Consider the following 18,339-nt stretch of genomic DNA (forward strand, 5'->3'; position numbering starts at 1 on the left):
TCTTAGATTAGTAGTGGGTAAACAGATTGGTTTTGTTGACTTTTTATTGTAATTGGTTACTGCACAAACCCTACAAAATGTCTTCAGTATTTTGTGCCAGCATTTGTTTATATGTAGACTCACAATTAAGCTAGGATGAAAAATTGATGGGCAGGCTAAGCGCATACAGAAGGGAAGCAATGAACTTTAAAATCTATAAAAAAATAAGTAGGATCTTCGGGTTGGGATGGAGATGAGTAAACTATTATTAATGTACTTTAGATAAAATAAAATTATCAGTTCTCCATTCTGCCCATACAAATCATTACCTTCATCAAAAGAAAAGACTACTCACACCATTTAATGCAAAAACACACAAGGAAGGATCACAAGGCATAAAGCTAAGCACTTCTTGAGCTCATGGTGTTCCTAGGAAATAGCCCATTCCTCCAGAAAGGATTTACTTGGCTTCACCTCTACTGAGAAGTTGGGTATCATGGAGGAAAATTTTAATGGTTTTTTTCTTTTTTTGTCATTTTAGGAAATGACTCTTGGAAGATCAGACACTTTGTCACTCCAAGAGCTTTAAAATCATGTGAAGTGCTGAAGAGATCTTGTTAAAAGCTGCCAGACTCCATTTGTTTAGAGACAGCCTAACTCCATACCAAAGGCCACCAACTGTGGGAAAATTTCCTGACAGAGGGTCAAGCTGACCTTATACTAAGCTACACTTTGTCTGCACCCTTGCTATTTATTATTCAATGGTGTAATAATTCATATATTGCTATCTACATACTTGGTTACACTTTGGATGGACCCTAAACACTGCCAGGTACACTTTCAAGGTCAACTAGGTCTCCTTGTTAGCAAAATAACTTGAGTCAGAGCGGACTACCCTGTTCCACCATCCTCCCCTGTATGAGCTAATTGTGATTTTTCACCTTTAAATATGCATTACTACTTCCCCTCCAGGACAGGGTTCAGATCGTGAACTGGCTGCCTCCCCTGAGCTCAGAAACTAAAGCTTTCATATCATGCTTCTGTGTCTGAAGTGAGTTTTCTAGGATTCGACCCTGAACCCAACAGTGCATCTTCATCAAAAATTACTTTCCTCTCTCTTTGCCACATTACCTGTTTCTTCTGATCCAATAAGAGGTAGATATAAAAGTTTTGTTTTGTTTTGTTTTTTTAAAGAAAGAGGTGGATATAAAAGTTGAGGTGCAGCCTAGTTGTCTCTGAGAAGACACACATCTACACTTCCATAGCTGGTCTTCTGTGACAAAGGTCCATGTAGTCATAAGGCTACTAACTAATGGCCATGAGACGACGGGGCTTGTGGTACCTCAAGGCTCCATGCCTTGGGAGGTATGACTCAAGGACATGACCTTGGAGGGAAGACTCAAAGCTACCATAGGAACCATCCCACCACCAGGTGCTAACAGTGGCTCTGATTTAAGTTCCACCAATGAAAACCAGAGAAGGCAATTAATTTACTACACTCAGGTTCAGCTAGGAGCTTGAAGGGCTTGGATCCCGATCACATTTGCAGCACTGTAAGGTCCTCCTATCTGTTATTATTCTAGGGGCGTGCAACATCTCCAAAATGTGATGACCGAAAGGACACAGATTATTTGTTGGGAGCTAATTCTCACTGGCTTGGTACTCTAGATTGACTCTATCTAGTGGAAGTGAAGGCCCTTTTAATTATCAAGTTTATAGAAATATCTATTTTCAAAACATATAGGTGGTATGATTTTCAAAACTATAGTATGGTTATTGTCCTGACACAGGGGAAAACAATACAATCAAATTAAATGTGGACCCATAATTCTCACCTAATTGTCATCTGTGAAGACTATGCATCTTACTATCTATATGAATCAAAGTTAGTGATGACAAAGCTATTTCGTTTGCTTCTATCCTAGCGGTGTGGCAGTAAGTGATGATTTACACAATCTAGAGATTAGATTCACAAGCCTGTGGGCATTCTTATGAAGGATTATCTGGGTTATTATGGCCTTGGAGCACAGGGATTATCTTGATGCATTAACTGAAGTGAAAAATCCTACTTCAGATTATGTCAGTCCCTGTCTGGGACCCAGGATTCTGTAAACAGAAAGAGGGAGCTGAGCAACAATATGAATTCATGGCTCTCTTCTTCCTGACTTCAAAGGCAACATGGCCAGCTATTTCCAGTTCCTGATGCATCTGCTCCCCCGCCCCCACTGGTGGACTGTTCTCTGAGCTGTAAGCCCAAATAAACACATCCTTCCTTACTGTGCTTTTATCATATATTCTACCACAGACATAGAAAAGTAACTCAATAAATGGGAAAGTAAAATAAGTGATTTCCTCACTAAGGAAAACAAACACAAGTCATTCTTAAATGTTAAATTTGGGATTATTGGCTATCTGAAACATGGCTGGTTTTAATGCTTAGATGTTTTAGTTTCTAGCTGATCTTTACTTTTAGCATATTTGGTGATCTTTGTCTAAGACAACTTAGTATTGTTCACAGAATGCAAATAAATTATTTGTGTCTATTGTTTAATCATGAAGCAACTTCTGATTAAAACAAGACATAGCCATGCATTTAATGACTGACTTTGCATAGTCGCTCTGGTGTCAGCAACAATAAGCAGCCAGCATAATTATTTACATATTCAGTAAAGATGATTATGTACATTTGAAATCAATCTTTTGAGAATTCCTTGACTAATGTATTTAAAAGGAATATAATCTTTGTTGTCTTTTCCATGCAGATGAAGAATTCATGTATTCATGTATTAATCCTCTGTCCCTAAACACCATGTGCAACAACTCTGAATAATAAAATGAACATGCTAATACCAAATTCATGGCAATGTAATGAGAAAGGGTTGAAGTAGAATAAAGTTATATTAAACGAGTAATACATGTTAAGTGTTAATTATCATAGTCTCTCTGTCATGGGGTCCAAGGAGCCTATGGTGAAATCTTTTCTAAATGTATTAAGTAGAACATTCCAGAAATAAACAATCCATAACGTTTAAGTTCTGCTTCACTCTGGGTAATATCATGGAAGGCCACCCTGGTCAACGTCTTACTACCTAGGGCAGATCGTCCTTTGGCTCGTGAGTCCACACAGTATGTGATACTTATCCACCAGTCACTTAGTCACAACAGAATTACCAAATCAGTAGTCATGGCTTTGGAGTGCTTGTGCTCAAGTAACCATATTTGACTTAATGACCTTAAAGAGTCAGAAAAATGATGCCGACAATTGTGCTATTTGTTATAGTATATTATTATGATGCTATATTTTATCATTTGAATTAATTTTTTTATGTCTATTATACAAATTGAGCTTTGCCATTGGTAAACCTGTATAGAGTGAATATGATACATGGGATCTGTTAGTTCAGGTGGAATTTTAGTACGCCTCTGAAGGAGGACCATCCTAAGGCTATTATTACTACTGCTACTATTACTACTGCTACTACTACTACCACTAATGCTATTATCATCATCGTTACTGTTACATTTCTGTTTGTTCATTTGCTAAAGTAACAGCTATGTGGTGAACAGATTTCATAAATACAGCTTTTGTCAGCACTCATACCGGAAATTTCCCTGTTTTCCAAGCATTTAAGAACTTCCATAATACTCTTTTCCCCCCAAATCCTTCAAAGTAGAAAATGGTGCAGGGTATAGTTTCCAGAGAATCCCCCCAGAGTTCACAGTATCAGTGTTTACTTTACACTCAGTGAAGAAGCACATATGCAATCTACTGCCTTCTGGCTGCACACATAGGTACTCCATGCCAATGCAGGAGATCACCATCACCAACTTGCTCACACGCCTGCTAGAGCACTGTGCAGCAATCATCTGAGACACCAGAGGACACTCCATTTGGAAATTCTGAGGGAAGTCACAGACTTCCTGAGTACCAGAGAAGTAGAAACTTCCTCATAATTTGAGCCTTTTTGGATAATCAGGGCTGCCTGTACTCCTGAATAACTGGAATATACTGTGTGCTCACATCCAAACACACTTGTGTACACAGACATATGACTTCAAGTCAAAACCTCTCATTTTCTTTAATTGATTATTGAGTACAGATGTAATTACGCGGTAGCAGTTGAATATATTTACCTGTGATTGTCTCTCCAGAGTTAGATTTAGTTCTTTTACTGCATCCGAAATTTGTTTGGTCTCAACACATCCCAGAACACTGCATATACTTTTAACTTCTTCAACAATATTGTTCACTCGTGGCTGTAGATGACAAGATCTCATATCACTGTTTATTACAATTCATCTTCAGTTGATCTCCTTCTCATGTGAAGGGGTGGAATGGAAGGGGCTTAGTTGTTCTCACATCGAGTTTCAACTTAACTTCGCATGACTACTTTACCAACTAACTGAACTTTAATTTAACATCAATTAAAGTAAAATGAGAGATGGAAGAAAGAGGATGAGATGGAGGAGGAAGAGGAGGAGGAGGAGGAGCAGAGGAGGAGGAGGAAGAAGAAGAAGAGGAAGAGGAGAAAGAAGAGGAGGAGGAGGAATATGAGGAGGAGGAGAAGGAAGTAGAGGAGGAAAAGGAGGAAGAGGAGGAGGAGGAAGGGGAGGAAGAGGAGGAGGAGTAGCAGGAGGAAGAAGAGGAGCAGGAGGAGGAAGTGTTAGAACATGCTCAAGAGAATGACCCATGATGAACAAAGCTTGAGGAATTGAGAGAGGCTCCAGGAAAGGAGGCAGAGGACCTTTTCCTCAGGTGCATTTGGTTCCTTGGATTATTGTTAGGCTTGGTCTCATTCTTCCTGTGACAAACATTTACATTCAGTTTATAAGACAGATTTATTCTTGTTGGATGTCAGATCATAGCTATAGAACCCAATCTTGTCAGTACACAGTACGTCTGGACATGACCTTCTGCCTTGTTTTTGTGCCTTACCAGATATAATCTATAGTACCTATCAGCCAATTGTGTTTCAATTGCTCTGTCCTGAGAAAGTTCTGGAAAAGGGCTGCTCTGTTAATAGTTAGTATGCGCTTACTTGCATTTATTTACATGTTTATCTGATCATGTTTCACTGAACTCACACGACCTTCCTTGGATCATCGCTTTCTTTGTGCACTGAGACTGAAGTAAGCTTGCCTACAACATTAGACTGTAGCCTGTCCCATTCTTTAAGGTCCTCAGATATCATGTCCAGCAGACAAGATCGGCATGCGTCGACAAAAGTCACCAGGAGGAGAAATAAACTAGGAGGGTAAATCAGGATTCACAAAATAAAAATACTCAAACCTGCTTAGTCTGGAATGTTTTCCTAACAAAACATCAAGTAAATTTTACATTCATGATGTGTTTTTTCACTAATAGGACAATATTTCACCTCTTTACTGGAAGAGAAAACCACTTCTTAATGCCTTCCTACTACGATTTAAGAGGTTTTAAAATAAACACTGAAAATAAATTTGGGGAGAATAATTAATGAATACCACAGAAGACAACAAAATAGACATTCAACAAACATCAATAGACCTGACTAATGAGCAAAAATAAGAGGCAGTTACTTAGGTAAAACTTGTTTTAAGTCTTTCATGAACTAAAAATATGCAGCTGTTCATTATCACACAGAGAAAGAGAAATCTATGAGTAAACCCTGTGGGAAAGAATCAGCGGCTTCATTAGTATTTGGCTCATTACAAATGGACATGCTGAGGATGATGTGGGTAACAGAATCCTTACTTGGTTAATACAGTCAATCAAAAGACACACTTTTCTAGTAACTAGAGAGTAAAGGATGCATTTTTTTTGTTGTTGTTCACACTGTCAATTCTGGGTTGTAATTTGGACTATCACATTTAGGTTTGGACTTGACAAACTGCATTGCTCCAATAGAAGAGCATTCCCCTGATAATAGGAAGGTAACACACTCAGTGAGGTCAGCCCAGCTGTATGAGGTTTCATGTTAAGCCCACAATCATCATGCCAGTGTTTACTTCCATATACCCAGCCAATGTCTCCTCTACAGTAGGAATCATAGCAATCAACTACAAGGTTGCTATAAAAATTAAATGAGATAAAAATATAAAAAAATAAGTGAAAATTTTAATGTTAATTTTGAGCTGCTCGCATATATTTTGGACTATAAAAGAAATCAAACCTTATCTATTATGCATAGATAGCTAATGAAGTGAGGATGAAAAAGTCGTGATCGTTATGTACATGTAAGGTGGTGTTTTCTCATTTGTGTATTAGAAAGATCCCAGTGATATAAACTCATTAAAGTGCATAAATATTATAAATTAAAATGAAAATCCTGAATCATCTTGGGTCTCAGGAGATGTGGGAGCTAGTTTACACTGTACCAGTCTTGCAGTATGTCTTATTATTTTCTATAATCTATGCATCTCATTTCATAGTCTGAAAGATAAATATATTAACTGTAGTCACAAGTCACTGACATTGCTAGAACATGTTAAGTAAAATAATGCAACCATAAAAATAACTTGGTGATGATTTGATATGATTACAGAGGCTGGATTTCAGATGAATCCAAATTTCATTCTTGGGAAATAAAGAGAGAAGTATCATTTTAGTGGCTGAAAAGATGGTAGAGTGCTCAGAACAGTTTTCCTGCTCACAGCTGTTATTTGAAAAACCAATAACCACCATGAGCTGACTGACACTCTGCCTGCTACTACAGTGGCTGGTAGCCTCTCAAACCATGAGCCACAATAAACCCCCTGCCTTAGGTTGTTTTCTTACCAAGCTGCCAGTTACAGTTACAAGAAAATAACTATTTCAGAGGTTGTCACTCTGTAGACTCAGGCCAAAGTATCTGATGTGGACACACTTTCCAACCACACTCCAATATATATGTATATATTTATGCATTATATATATATATGTATATATATCTGCACTCATATACTCATGTACATATACACATTTGTATACACATATGTGTATACAAAACACATGTAGATGCATACACACACACACACACACACACAAATGCAGTGGTTACAGAGAAATTTTGTTTTAAATGGCTGAATTCTATGAAAGTCTTGAGTACTCACATATAAAGGAAGGTGGACTTTAAAACAGTATGATTTAAATAAAACCCTCTGAAAAGTATTTGTTTATGAATTGAGACAATAGTCCCAGGACAAATTAACTCCTCCACCCACAGCATATAAGCACCCGGGGAATTTATGCAACAGCTTCGTAACTGCAGGCATTTGGACTGGGCTAAACTCCCCCTAACTCTGATGCTTTGGGTTAATGAAAGCACAAACAGTTGTACAATGCTATGTTCTGTGAGATGTGTTCTGAATTTATCTTCCAAGGTGTTTGATGAATCACAGCTGTCATGGGCTCAGCGTTCTGATACTTTAGATAATAAACATACCTGAAGAGTTTTTGAAGCACTGGAAAACACGGATAACAAATGTCTCTCCTCCAAATCTTCCTGGAAAAGAGAATGGAACGCAACTGAAAGAAAGCAAACCTGCTAGGGCTTCCTTAGTAGTGACAGAGACAAAGGCAAGCTGCATGTAAACATCCACACGGCCCTTTACCCACTTCCAGATTTCACAGAAACCCGAACTAGTGCCTGTTTAAATCTGTTTAAATATACTGTCTGGGAGCATCAAAATCAACTCATGAATTCAGGGACACATTGAGAGTTTAGGGTGCTTTCCTTTCTAGCGTTTTTTTTTCCTACCATGTTTTTTTTTTTCCCTTCTAAAAAGATGGATATGTTCTCTGAAGAAACACTTTGGCTTGAAATGTAGAACGTTGGGCCAATTGTAAAAAGTGAAAGCAGTTGCCATATGACATACAAGGTTGTAAATTGTCATGATCCTTGCAGGGATGCCAGATCACAAGGTGACCAAGCGAACATAATCACAGAGAGTAATGGAGGACACAGGGCTCACCAAATGTCTAAGCCTTGGCAAAGAACTGGAGAGGGTGCTGCCACCGTACAAGTGGATAAGAAGACTGGGGCATTTGAAAGAAATTCTTCAAGACTGGGCTTGAGTTAGCAAGCTTGTTTGGAACTGAAGGGCCTATTCAGCATAGGTGTGTGGTGATCAGGAATGTCCAGTGACAGGCACAAAGCCCTGCCCACTTTGTGGGACTCGTTTCATAAAAGTAAAAGGCTCAAGTTCCTGGAATAGGGGCAGCAGAAGTGAAGGAAGAGGAGAAGTGAAACCACAGTGCACAGAGGACGCCCTGCTGTGAGTCCAGGATGCTCTAGGATGTCAACTCCAGGTCAGGTACCGATGCTCTACTGCTCAAGACTGAGTCCAGGCATAAGGAGGGATTTACCTACTGTGCATCGGAAGGACAGAGTCCCCAGTGGAAGTTCAGGTACAAAGTCGAAACGAGACTATGCTTGACGCTAACAACAAAGCCCCTCTTGACCCCAGGGCCAATTGTATGAATGAATCATTCAGTGAGAAACAAAGGGGGTGGGTTGCAGAGGAAGAGGAGGCACAGAGAAGGCCCTCAGTACCAATATATTCACAGGGTTGCATCCGCTCTGCACACTAACAGCACAGCAGAAGAAAGCTAACCACTCTCTGGCCTTAGGGGAATTTACCCCAATCTCTAATGTAGATATACACATGCTGTCTAGCACTCAGTCAAAACATTAGGTTCTCCACAGAAACACAAGAGAATGCAGCTCCTTGTAACTAGATACCGAGATTAGTGAGGTCAAAATTAGTGACCTCAATATTAGTTATGTCAGGGAACTATACACCAATTCTCCTAAAATGCATTGCTCGATTCACCAGTATTGTAGCAAGGTGCCTAAGAAAGGCTCATGACAACAATAACAATACGGATGATCTTCTATCATGTGGTACCAACACTTTCTGTAGAAGATGGAGATTAATAACTTCCACTCTGATATAAAGACCTGCTAGAGAGCTGGTTCATCAGTCAAGAGCAGTGGCTGTTGTTCCAGAGGATCTGGGTTCGGTTCCCAGCACACGTGTGTAGCTCACAACCTCTGTAACTCCAGCTGCAGGGGATTTGAAGGCCTCTCTGTTCTCTGCTGGCACAATACATTCACAGGATTCGGATACATACACACATATTTTATATGTCTATGCATATAAAATAATAAATTAAAGACAGAGTTGTAGGCTCAATTTTCTTAACCAATATATTTTACTACAACTTATTAACCGAGCGTACATCACTTATAACCCAACTAACCAAAACAATAGGAAAAGAGGAGTAAGGAACACAATAACAAAATTGTAAGGATATCAGTTTTGAGGAATGATTCTCCTGGCATAATCAGCAGGGATTTCTTCTTCTGGAACCTGGAGTAACCAGAACCTGGAACCTCAGTGGGAGCCGGAGCCCTGAAGCCTTCCCTTGAGCGGTTCTCTCTAGGAGCATCTCGAAGTGCCCCAATGAACAGACAAAACTATCCAAAATCTCAAACAAACAAACAAACAAAAAACCTGCCTCCACTTCTGGGCTCATTTATATATCTCCTCCCTGAGTCGGTTCATGGGATCTTTTCAGCTGGCAACAATCGAGCTCCCACATAAGGTAGTCAGTCTTCTAGTGGATTAGCCTCACCTGTTCTCAAACAAGACTGTTCGATCCCACACTTGGGATCCTAAAAAACAGGTTTATCTCTCCTTCACAGAGCAGGATAGGTTGTATACAACCTGATCTGCCAACATGTGGCTAATAGCTTTTTAAAATGATGCCAAGCGCCTAAAATTTAGGAGAGCAATCTATTTTAAGCAAATGAACAACTTGCTGCAAACTTAAAAAATAATGAAGCACCGTGAAACACCACCCCTTATAGAGGAACTACAGTCAGCTAAACGTTCTAGGGGTTGGGGTGCATTTCGTTTCCTTCAGCGCTGTAATTACTAGTACATTGCCACGCACTAGTAAGTAACCTCACACCGATGTTTATGCAGACAACCTAAGTTAATAGCATTTGTCTCAAACACCCACAAACCAAGCATAAACAAAAGAAAAGACATTGAAGGCTGACGAGTTTGTTGGGAAGAAGAAGTTGGGTTAGGCGTAAGAAAAAAGGAGGGATGAGGTTAACAGGACCATAAAGTAATCAAATTAATTGTATACAAGTATAACAATGTCAAAGAATGTAAATAAATTAAAAAAGGAGCGATTACCACCTTATGCACAAAAGGGCAATTTGAAATGGAACATACAGTCACAAGGCAGAAAACTGTAAATAATCCTAAGAAAAACTGAAAGAAAGTATACAAAGTTGTGGAAGCCAATCTTCAGTTAAGAGTATAAAAAACAAAGTATAAACTTTTAAACAGAGATGTAAGCAACAAATCAAGGGCTGGAGAGATAGCTGAGTGTAACACACACACTGCTTTTGTGACATACCTGAACTTGGTTTCCAGCACCCACCTCAGGTGGCTCACAGTGTGTGTATGTTATAAAAGACTGATAAAGATTGCTACATTTATTAAAAATGTATAATCATGAATTTATCATAAGAAATAAAAGTTAAAACCAAAACATCATTCCGTACACCTCAAGTTGGACTATATTACTTGCTAGTGAAAGGGGATCTCTGCTGTGTTGTGAAGGGTACATAGACTTACTGGAGAGCTATGCCTCAACAATTCTACATGTATGGCCTAGCAAGGTTCCTTGTTTGTCTCAAATGTCTGCAAACAGTATAGGAGATAACTGAGGTCTATTTTTCTAGTGGAGTACTATTCAACACTTAAAATGAACATAGCTCCCAATTGGAGCAAGGTACGCCCCCCCCCCAACACTTTGGTTTCATTTATAAACGAACAAAAAAAAATCAAAGGGCACAGAGATCTTCATTATTAAAGCATGCATGCTTTGTTAATGACACCAAATGCTTTCCATCAAAGGACACCGCTTTAAAAACCTTTAAACATTATTAATTTTGTTGATCTATGTGCTATGCTGTGTGTGTGTGTGTGTGTGTGTGTGTGTGTGTGTGTGTGTGTGTGTGTGTTCCATAACAAGAATGGTTCTCGCCTTTCATATGTGGGTTGCAAGGATCAGCCTTAGGCTTTACAGGTCCAGGTTGAGCTATCTTGTGGACATAAAGGGAACATCTTCTATAGAAGAAAGACAAATGTAAGGGCCGAGAGGCCTGGATGCCATTATTTTGTATCTACATTACTAAATGTTCTTCCTGTGATACACAACATACCTAAACTCCAGAAAGACTGCACACAGTATTTACATCTTTCCAGAAACTTCTCTGGTGATTGGTGCTCTCACTGGAGTCCCAGCTTCTTGACTGTGCACTGTCTTCCACTTCAAGGACTGAGATTCTGATGTTTTGCTGTATTTCCTCAGTCTGGGAGTGTGTGTTGTTCGCATAATAGCTCTGACTTTCCGTCATTTGGGCCTTGCCTGCATTTCTGCTAAAGCAGGCTTCAGTTCTGTAACTGTGTCTTATTTCCCCGTGACCTGATTTTGTCTTCTCAGCTTCTCTCTTCCTGACCTCTTCACTGCTCATCAATACCTTTTATTACATCAGATTGTGATTATCAACTGGATTGATGGCTCTATTCTGGATTCTCTATACCCCTCCTCCCTGGTGATAGTAATAAAAACAATGGCTACAATAGCAGTGTGAGAAGGACAACGCCTGCCTCTTCCTCCTGTGAAGATGTTCTTCCAGTCACTGCTCTTTGTTAAACACATTACACGGGTCGTTTTCACTGATCTTTAAAGATATCATTGTATTATGTTTTATTGCCTCTACGGTAGCCATGAGGAATATGAATTAGGAAGGCTAGGTTCAGTAATGGGAGTCGACAGAAATATCTCTCAGGCGCCAGGAGCTCTGCTTCGGAATTCTGACCTGGGCTGTAAATCTTCCTAAATTATGTCTGAAATTGGGCATTCTGAACATCTACTAGTATGTTTCCTGTTATCAAGAGTGCTTACCCATGAAAGTTATAACATGCTTTGTCACATCCCATACCACATCTTCCTACTTATGTTTTGGGTTTTCTTCCTCTCTGAGTGGTTTGTGGCTTGAGAAGAGGAGCATGTGTCAAGTATGGGTCCTTACTTCTCCTGAGCCATGTAAGCGTGAAGACAAAAGACAGACACATTATTCTTTTGATTATTGACTTGCTACAGCCAGTGGATCATGGGCCAGATGGTGGAAGGACCAGCGAGGAGGGGGGCTCTTAGCCCTTCCTACAGCAGGTGGACATTGCATGGGAGTCCAGCCATGTATCACGGCATGGGCTGATTTCATGCAAGCTTGGCCCATGTGCTCTGCAATTTGTTCAGAGGTGAATTCGATTCTCTGGTAGAACACTGAGATTGCTTACCTCTAACATTCTGACTGATATTTCAGTAGGAGCTTAGCGATGAACTGAAATGCCCCAGTAATAAATAATTTTTAATTAAAAATCAATTCTTTCAGCCAGGGTGAGATACGATTTTATAGTATTTTGGGTGGAATGCATAGAATCCACTCTGGGAATTACTTATGTAAATGTGGCCAATATCAAACCAGGTTCTCAGTCACTTCAGGAAGGTCACTCTCTCTCTCTATTTATATAAGAAGGAAATTATATTTCTGAAAAGTCAAAATATCTACAGGATGACATTTAGGAGAAAAGTGTCCAATGTAAAAGTTCCATATAAACTATCTGAAATATTAGCCACCTAAGACACAACCCACGACACTCAATCTGAAATTAATAAGGTCTAAACTATGTTGAATAATTACTTCAAAGAACAATCATGTTTGTCAGTTTAAATTATCCACATTATTCAGAAATATTCATGATATTTTTTTTCCAGCTGAGGCTTTGTTGTCTTGTTTTCATATCACATATAATAATCTAAGTCTGTAAGAGATGGTGCAAACATTAATTTTCAAATTGTTGCTGTTTGGGACATTGATGAAATGCTACCTGTCAAAGAAGCAGGTGTTGTGACACAGGGGCCGTGATGCGTGCTGCTTATTTCACTTGTCAGTAAGCAGGTGCAGGATTTAGAACTGACAGTCCTGTGGTCTGCCCACATATGGTTCTGCACACTCTGCTTTACAAGCCTATCTAACAAGCTTTTTATGTGTCTAAAGGGATTGCTCAGTGGTTAAGAACATGAACTGGTCCAGAGGACCCAAGTTCAGTTCCCAACATCCATGTCAGGTGGCTCACCGTCACTTGGAACTGTAGCATGAGAGAATCTGATGCCCTCTTCTGTCCCCTCAGGGCACCTGCACTCGCATGCACATATCCAGAGAGACATACAAATGCGCACATAACTTTAATAATTAAATCTAAAAAAAAAAAAAAAAGCTTGTTTTGGAGTGAGCTCATATGGAACCATGGAGGCACTGTGGTCTTTTTATACACTCATCCAGTTGCAAGCGATGGTTGTGATTTGCTAGTGTCAATGTGATGATGGTGTTTCTTTGATAGTTTGCCAATATTTTAGACATATTGGAAAAATTAACAGTAGCCAATGGTTTCTTTCAAATGAACAACGAATGGCTTTTTATGGAAGTAAAGCGATCAAGCTTCTAAATTTTAAAAGCCAGGGTGTTTCTGATTTCTAGAAGTCTGAGCATATGTGTGTGGAAAGAAGATGCTTACTAATAAAAATCAGGTCTTAGTTAGATTATTAACCCTTAAAGGGTCTCTGCATAGAAGATTGAAGCTTAAATGTGCTTTAGGTCCTGCCAAATTTCAGATTTTACCCTAGGGGGATTATTAAAGGGCTCAAGAAGTTAAGTTTAAAAGAGCACAACTTACAATGGTGTGTGTGTGTGTGTGTGTGTGTGTGTGTGTGTGTGTGTGTGTGTGTGTGTTGGGGGGAATCTTCCAAAGTCTTTCTGTGGTCTGCTTTTTAAGACAAAGTCACTTACAACCCTGAGCTCTTTGTATTAGCTGGATGGCCTGGCTAGTGAGCGACCAGGATTGTTTCATCTCTGCTTTCCCAGTGCTGGGGTTACAGGTGTGGACTACCAAACCCAGCTCTTTATATAGATGCTGGAAATCCACACTCAGGTCTTCATATTTGCCATAGTAGGCACTTTACCTCCTAAGATATCTCCGCGGTCCAAGTTATGGCACTTTCAGAAAAGTTAAAACAGAGCCACTTTCATTCACTCATATTCCAGATCTTTAAAGTTTCGGGTTCAAGACAGGCCCCAGAAAGACGAGTGCAGTGTAGAGAGTGTTAGATTTCAGGGAGGAAACTGAGGTGGTTAACTGTACTGCCATCACCTATTGCTGCTTATTTGTATAGAATTCACATTCATATACAAGTTCGGCCTCCATGTGAAGACCACAAGTCCTATGAAAGCTCACTCCTGTTAGGAATAGTCTCCTGAGAGCCTCATCCTTTCAAGGGACCTCTTGATCCCACTGGTTCCTGAGAAAAGATGTCATCACCTGCTCAAAGTTACATTTGGATCTGCGGGGCTTTGTGTAAGGTGGCGTGGTGACTTGCTTTTGAAATGCCAGCCCTTCCCTAAAAGCAGCTCTCAGAAAGGATGTGCCAAATGGAGATCACAACTCAGAAGCCCAGCAGGTGCCTGGATTTTAGTAGCATTGGACTGGTTCCATCATTCGCTCCTGCTGAGCCATCCTTTCCCCTCATCTTTATTCTCTGAAATTGATCTCTCCATGCGGTCAGCTGCAGTCAGGAAATCTGCAGTTATTTTAGACTTACTGGGGCTTTCACCTAATCATGCAGATTTCACATTTTGCCTCTTCTCCAGGCTGCAGTATGAGACTGGACCGGGCCTCCATTATCAGTTTTGGCTAATGGGATGACGCTACAAGCAGCCATCACTCATTCTTTTAGTATGAACACTGGCCTCTGCCATCAGCCGGTAAATCAAAAAGTCATTAGTTGGTTATACAAGATCCTGAAGAATCTACATAACTCTTGTCAGCCTCTCACCTTGAACCTGATTGAAATACTGCATAATTTAATATAGTTTCCCAACCACACCAGGTGGTTTCTCAGTTCATTGTTTCTGTTTCTATTTATACTTTGTTGAATGTTTTCCCTAATTTCCACTTTTCTTTACATTTTCCCTTCTCTGACAAAGAAACACAATACTCCTATTGCCATAAACAATTGAAATGTGCCATGTCCATTGATGTTCATTGTCTCCTTTTGTGTGTGTTCTCTATGCATATGGCTTTGGTTGCACCTACAGCATTTTACTGCATATTTTCTTTACCTTATTTATATTCCCATGGTAGAAAGAAAATCCCCTAGAAATGTGGACTTTGCTTTCTTCATCTCTACTCCTTAAGAAACTTGGGAAGTTTTAGAAAACTAGGAGATGCTTACTAAATATTCACTGATAGATGACTGAAGCTATAGGAGCTGATACCTGGATTTTCAACAGGTGTTTGACGTGGAAGGTATATTTTTTCATTACTGTGGAGAGGCATTGTCTACAAAGATAAAAAAACAAAAGTTTTGTTAAATTTGAGTAGCAAATTGATATCATACAGGCATATATCATGATTTCTGATTTTTCCCCAGTTCTCTATTAGGCAGAACCAAAAGAAATTACCTGATATGGCTTAAAATTTTTCCCTTGGAATTATTTTATTTTAATAGAATTTTATAACCAATCTAGACAATTCTTAAGTCAACTACCCACATTCTATATTTAAAATTGCAAACATTTCTCCAAGCCTACCACCGTTCATTCCCACAAGATGCACAGATCATAACTCATATGCTGTGATCCTTAGTGTCAACTGCCAACATGACAGAATATAAAATCACTTTAGAGAAAAGGCTCATGGGGATATCTGTAAGGGGCTATTTTGGTTTATGTTTAGTTGAGATAGAAAGAACTGCCCACTGTGGGCGGGCCCATTCCACATGAAGGGGGATCCCATCCGGCACTGCATGAGATGCAGAGGTGGGATGGGCATTAACACCTTCCTCCTGCCTCTGCTTCTGACTGTGCATGCAATATGACCAGCTGCTCAAGCTCCTTCTGCTGTGATTTCTCTATAATGATGGACTGTGACCTTGAACCGTGGGCTGAAACAATCCCTTTCTCTTAAGCTTCTAGTCTCTGTGATGGAGGAGCTGGTCACTGAAAGGAACTACTACAATTAATGTTAGGTCTTCGCTCAGTCTGAGAGACTTTAAGATTAGTCAGCCATGACCAGTGTGACAGTGTTAACAGTCAGCTTGACAGGGTTTGGAATAATTTAAATGACTCACTTTGGCGCATGCCTGGGAGGGATAACTTATATTAAGTTAGCCTCTGGCCTCCTCAGTGAGGGAGTATCTTGAGTAAGTTAAATGAAGTGTGAAGTTCCACCATGAAAATGGGTGGCCTCATTCCTCAATCTTGGGTCCTAGACCAGCATGCACCTGTCCCTACTTCCTGACCACAGAGGCGCGTGTCCAGCTTCATCAAGCTCTTGCTTCTTTGCTTCTCTGACATGATGCTTTGAGGGTCACTGTAAAAGAAACCTTTCTTTTCTCTAGTTGTTTGGACCATGGTATTTTATCACAGTAGAGGATGCAGCCAGCTATTTGCCTTATCATGTACATACAATGAAGGCTTCTTGGAACTCCAAAGGGCCAGTGTTTGGAAAGCTTCCAGATAGCTGACCTCACAGGGCTTCCTGGAGGGTGGTGTGCCTTAGAGAGCTGGGGTCTCTATATTCACTCTCATTTTTTCAATCATCTCACTCCTGCCCACCGTAATGTCTTATATGAATCAACTTGCACCCTTGAGTCTATGAAGCCATTAGGAACCTCAAGGGAGGGTTATAGGGTCTCACTTTAGAGCTCATTAATCACAAGCAAAGCTACACTCAGGCTCTGTAGGGCCAGTGGTACGGGGGGCTCTGATGGGTTCTGAGCCTTCAATGTGTTTTCCTTGTGGCACATCTTCCAGGTAGACCTCATCAACACTGACTTGAATTTAGGGTCGCAGAGAAGGTGTCTACTACAAAACTGTACTCTTGCTTGTTAGTGGGGAAAATGTTCACATCTTTTAGGGTCACAGTAACTTCTGTCTTCATGTAAGAGCAGAAGAGAAATAGTTTGCTCTACAAATCCCAAATGCAACTCATAAGCACATAATGATACATGTTAGCGGTAAGACATATTAAATACATGGTCTTAAAAATCTTTGGCAGGTATTTATGATGGATGGAACTGTCCTACACAACAGATAACTGCATTTTCTTTCCCGAGCTCTCTTGTTATTCCAGATTTATCTGTGTTTAGGTGGGATATGTGTGATTTGAGCAGAGATTCTTGCTGGCTTTGCTGTGCAGAGCATTTTCTAAATCATTATTAACTTTATCTTCTTATTTGTCCTGAAAATTCCTGGGCTGAATTGAATAATGAGTTCTAAGGACAAAAACCTACATGGAAAACGCATTAATATATTTTACAGTAGCTTCATTCTCACATGTTAGTTATCCCATTATCACCTTAGCTGTCATTTTAAGACAAAATACATAAACTCTATATAAGACAGTGCAGTGGTAAGAAAAGAATAATGTGTTTTCACATAAAATCCATCCCTAATGTTAAAAAGACCCCCAGGAATGCCTTTATTTCTTCACTGCACTTGTAAATATTACATCTATCTAATAAAAAAAAAACTAATTGGAAATATGGTGGCCAATAAATTCTCTCAACTTGTAAGAAGTAGATAAGTCACAGAAGGTAGAGACCCAAAGGGAAACCTGTATCATTACTCTAGTCATCAAGGGTTTGGTGACTTGCTGGCCCTGGTTGGTTTGGAAGGGATTTTGTTATGAAACCCAGGTTGGCATTAGGCTTGCAGTCTTCCTGACCTGCCCTTCTCCTCACCTGAGTGTTGACATTACAGGTGTGGACCACAGGCCTCCTAGTGCTTGACTTCTGAGTCTATGAAGGCATGGAGGAAAACACGACCTCACAGAAAGCTAAAGTCTGCAATGGCTATCACAAGGCTATGATGGAGCCTGTGCCAGGCAACAACACAAAGGGATGATGTGTTGGGACGCAATGAAAACTGAAGCACTCACTGAAAGCTGGACCTGACTTTGGTCAAACCTATAGTTCTGTGTCTATGTGATTTTATTTTTAACTCTACTGTTTTACTGCTCATAATAAAGGAGGAGGAAGAGTACTGGTGTGTGGCATCTCATCTGGCGGACCCAGATTGCTGCCCACCACTCCCAGGAGTATAAAGGTGGAGGAGATTAGCCTGAGCCTAAGGTGTCCCTGTTAGGTATCCTCTGCCATTTATTAAAGTAAGACTTCTGCTTTGCCCTGACGCAACCCAGTGGAAACAGACACATGGCAGCCAAGGCCACCGGATGGGTGAGGGCAAGTGG

The 18,339-nt window shown here is 40.1% G+C and overlaps 1 protein-coding gene across 6 annotated transcripts in view; it reads right to left on the bottom strand.

Annotated features, from left to right (window-relative positions):
- The window catches only part of PIK3C2G (phosphatidylinositol-4-phosphate 3-kinase catalytic subunit type 2 gamma), a 332,391-nt gene that overhangs the window by 259,772 nt on the left and 54,280 nt on the right, over window positions 1-18,339 (bottom strand). For all 6 annotated transcript variants that reach the window (XM_084766217.1, XM_084766214.1, XM_084766215.1 and 3 more), the window contains 3 exons: window positions 15,363-15,426; window positions 7,383-7,442; window positions 4,114-4,236 (listed from right to left, as the gene is read on the bottom strand). In XM_084766217.1, the coding sequence (XP_084622343.1) occupies window positions 4,114-4,236; window positions 7,383-7,442; window positions 15,363-15,426 (247 nt within the window). The remainder of the gene's footprint in view (window positions 1-4,113; window positions 4,237-7,382; window positions 7,443-15,362; window positions 15,427-18,339) is intronic.

The sequence above is a fragment of the Acomys minous genome (assembly GCF_964271855.1).
Source record: "Acomys minous genome assembly, chromosome: 17".
Taxonomy (NCBI): Eukaryota; Metazoa; Chordata; class Mammalia; order Rodentia; family Muridae; genus Acomys; species Acomys minous.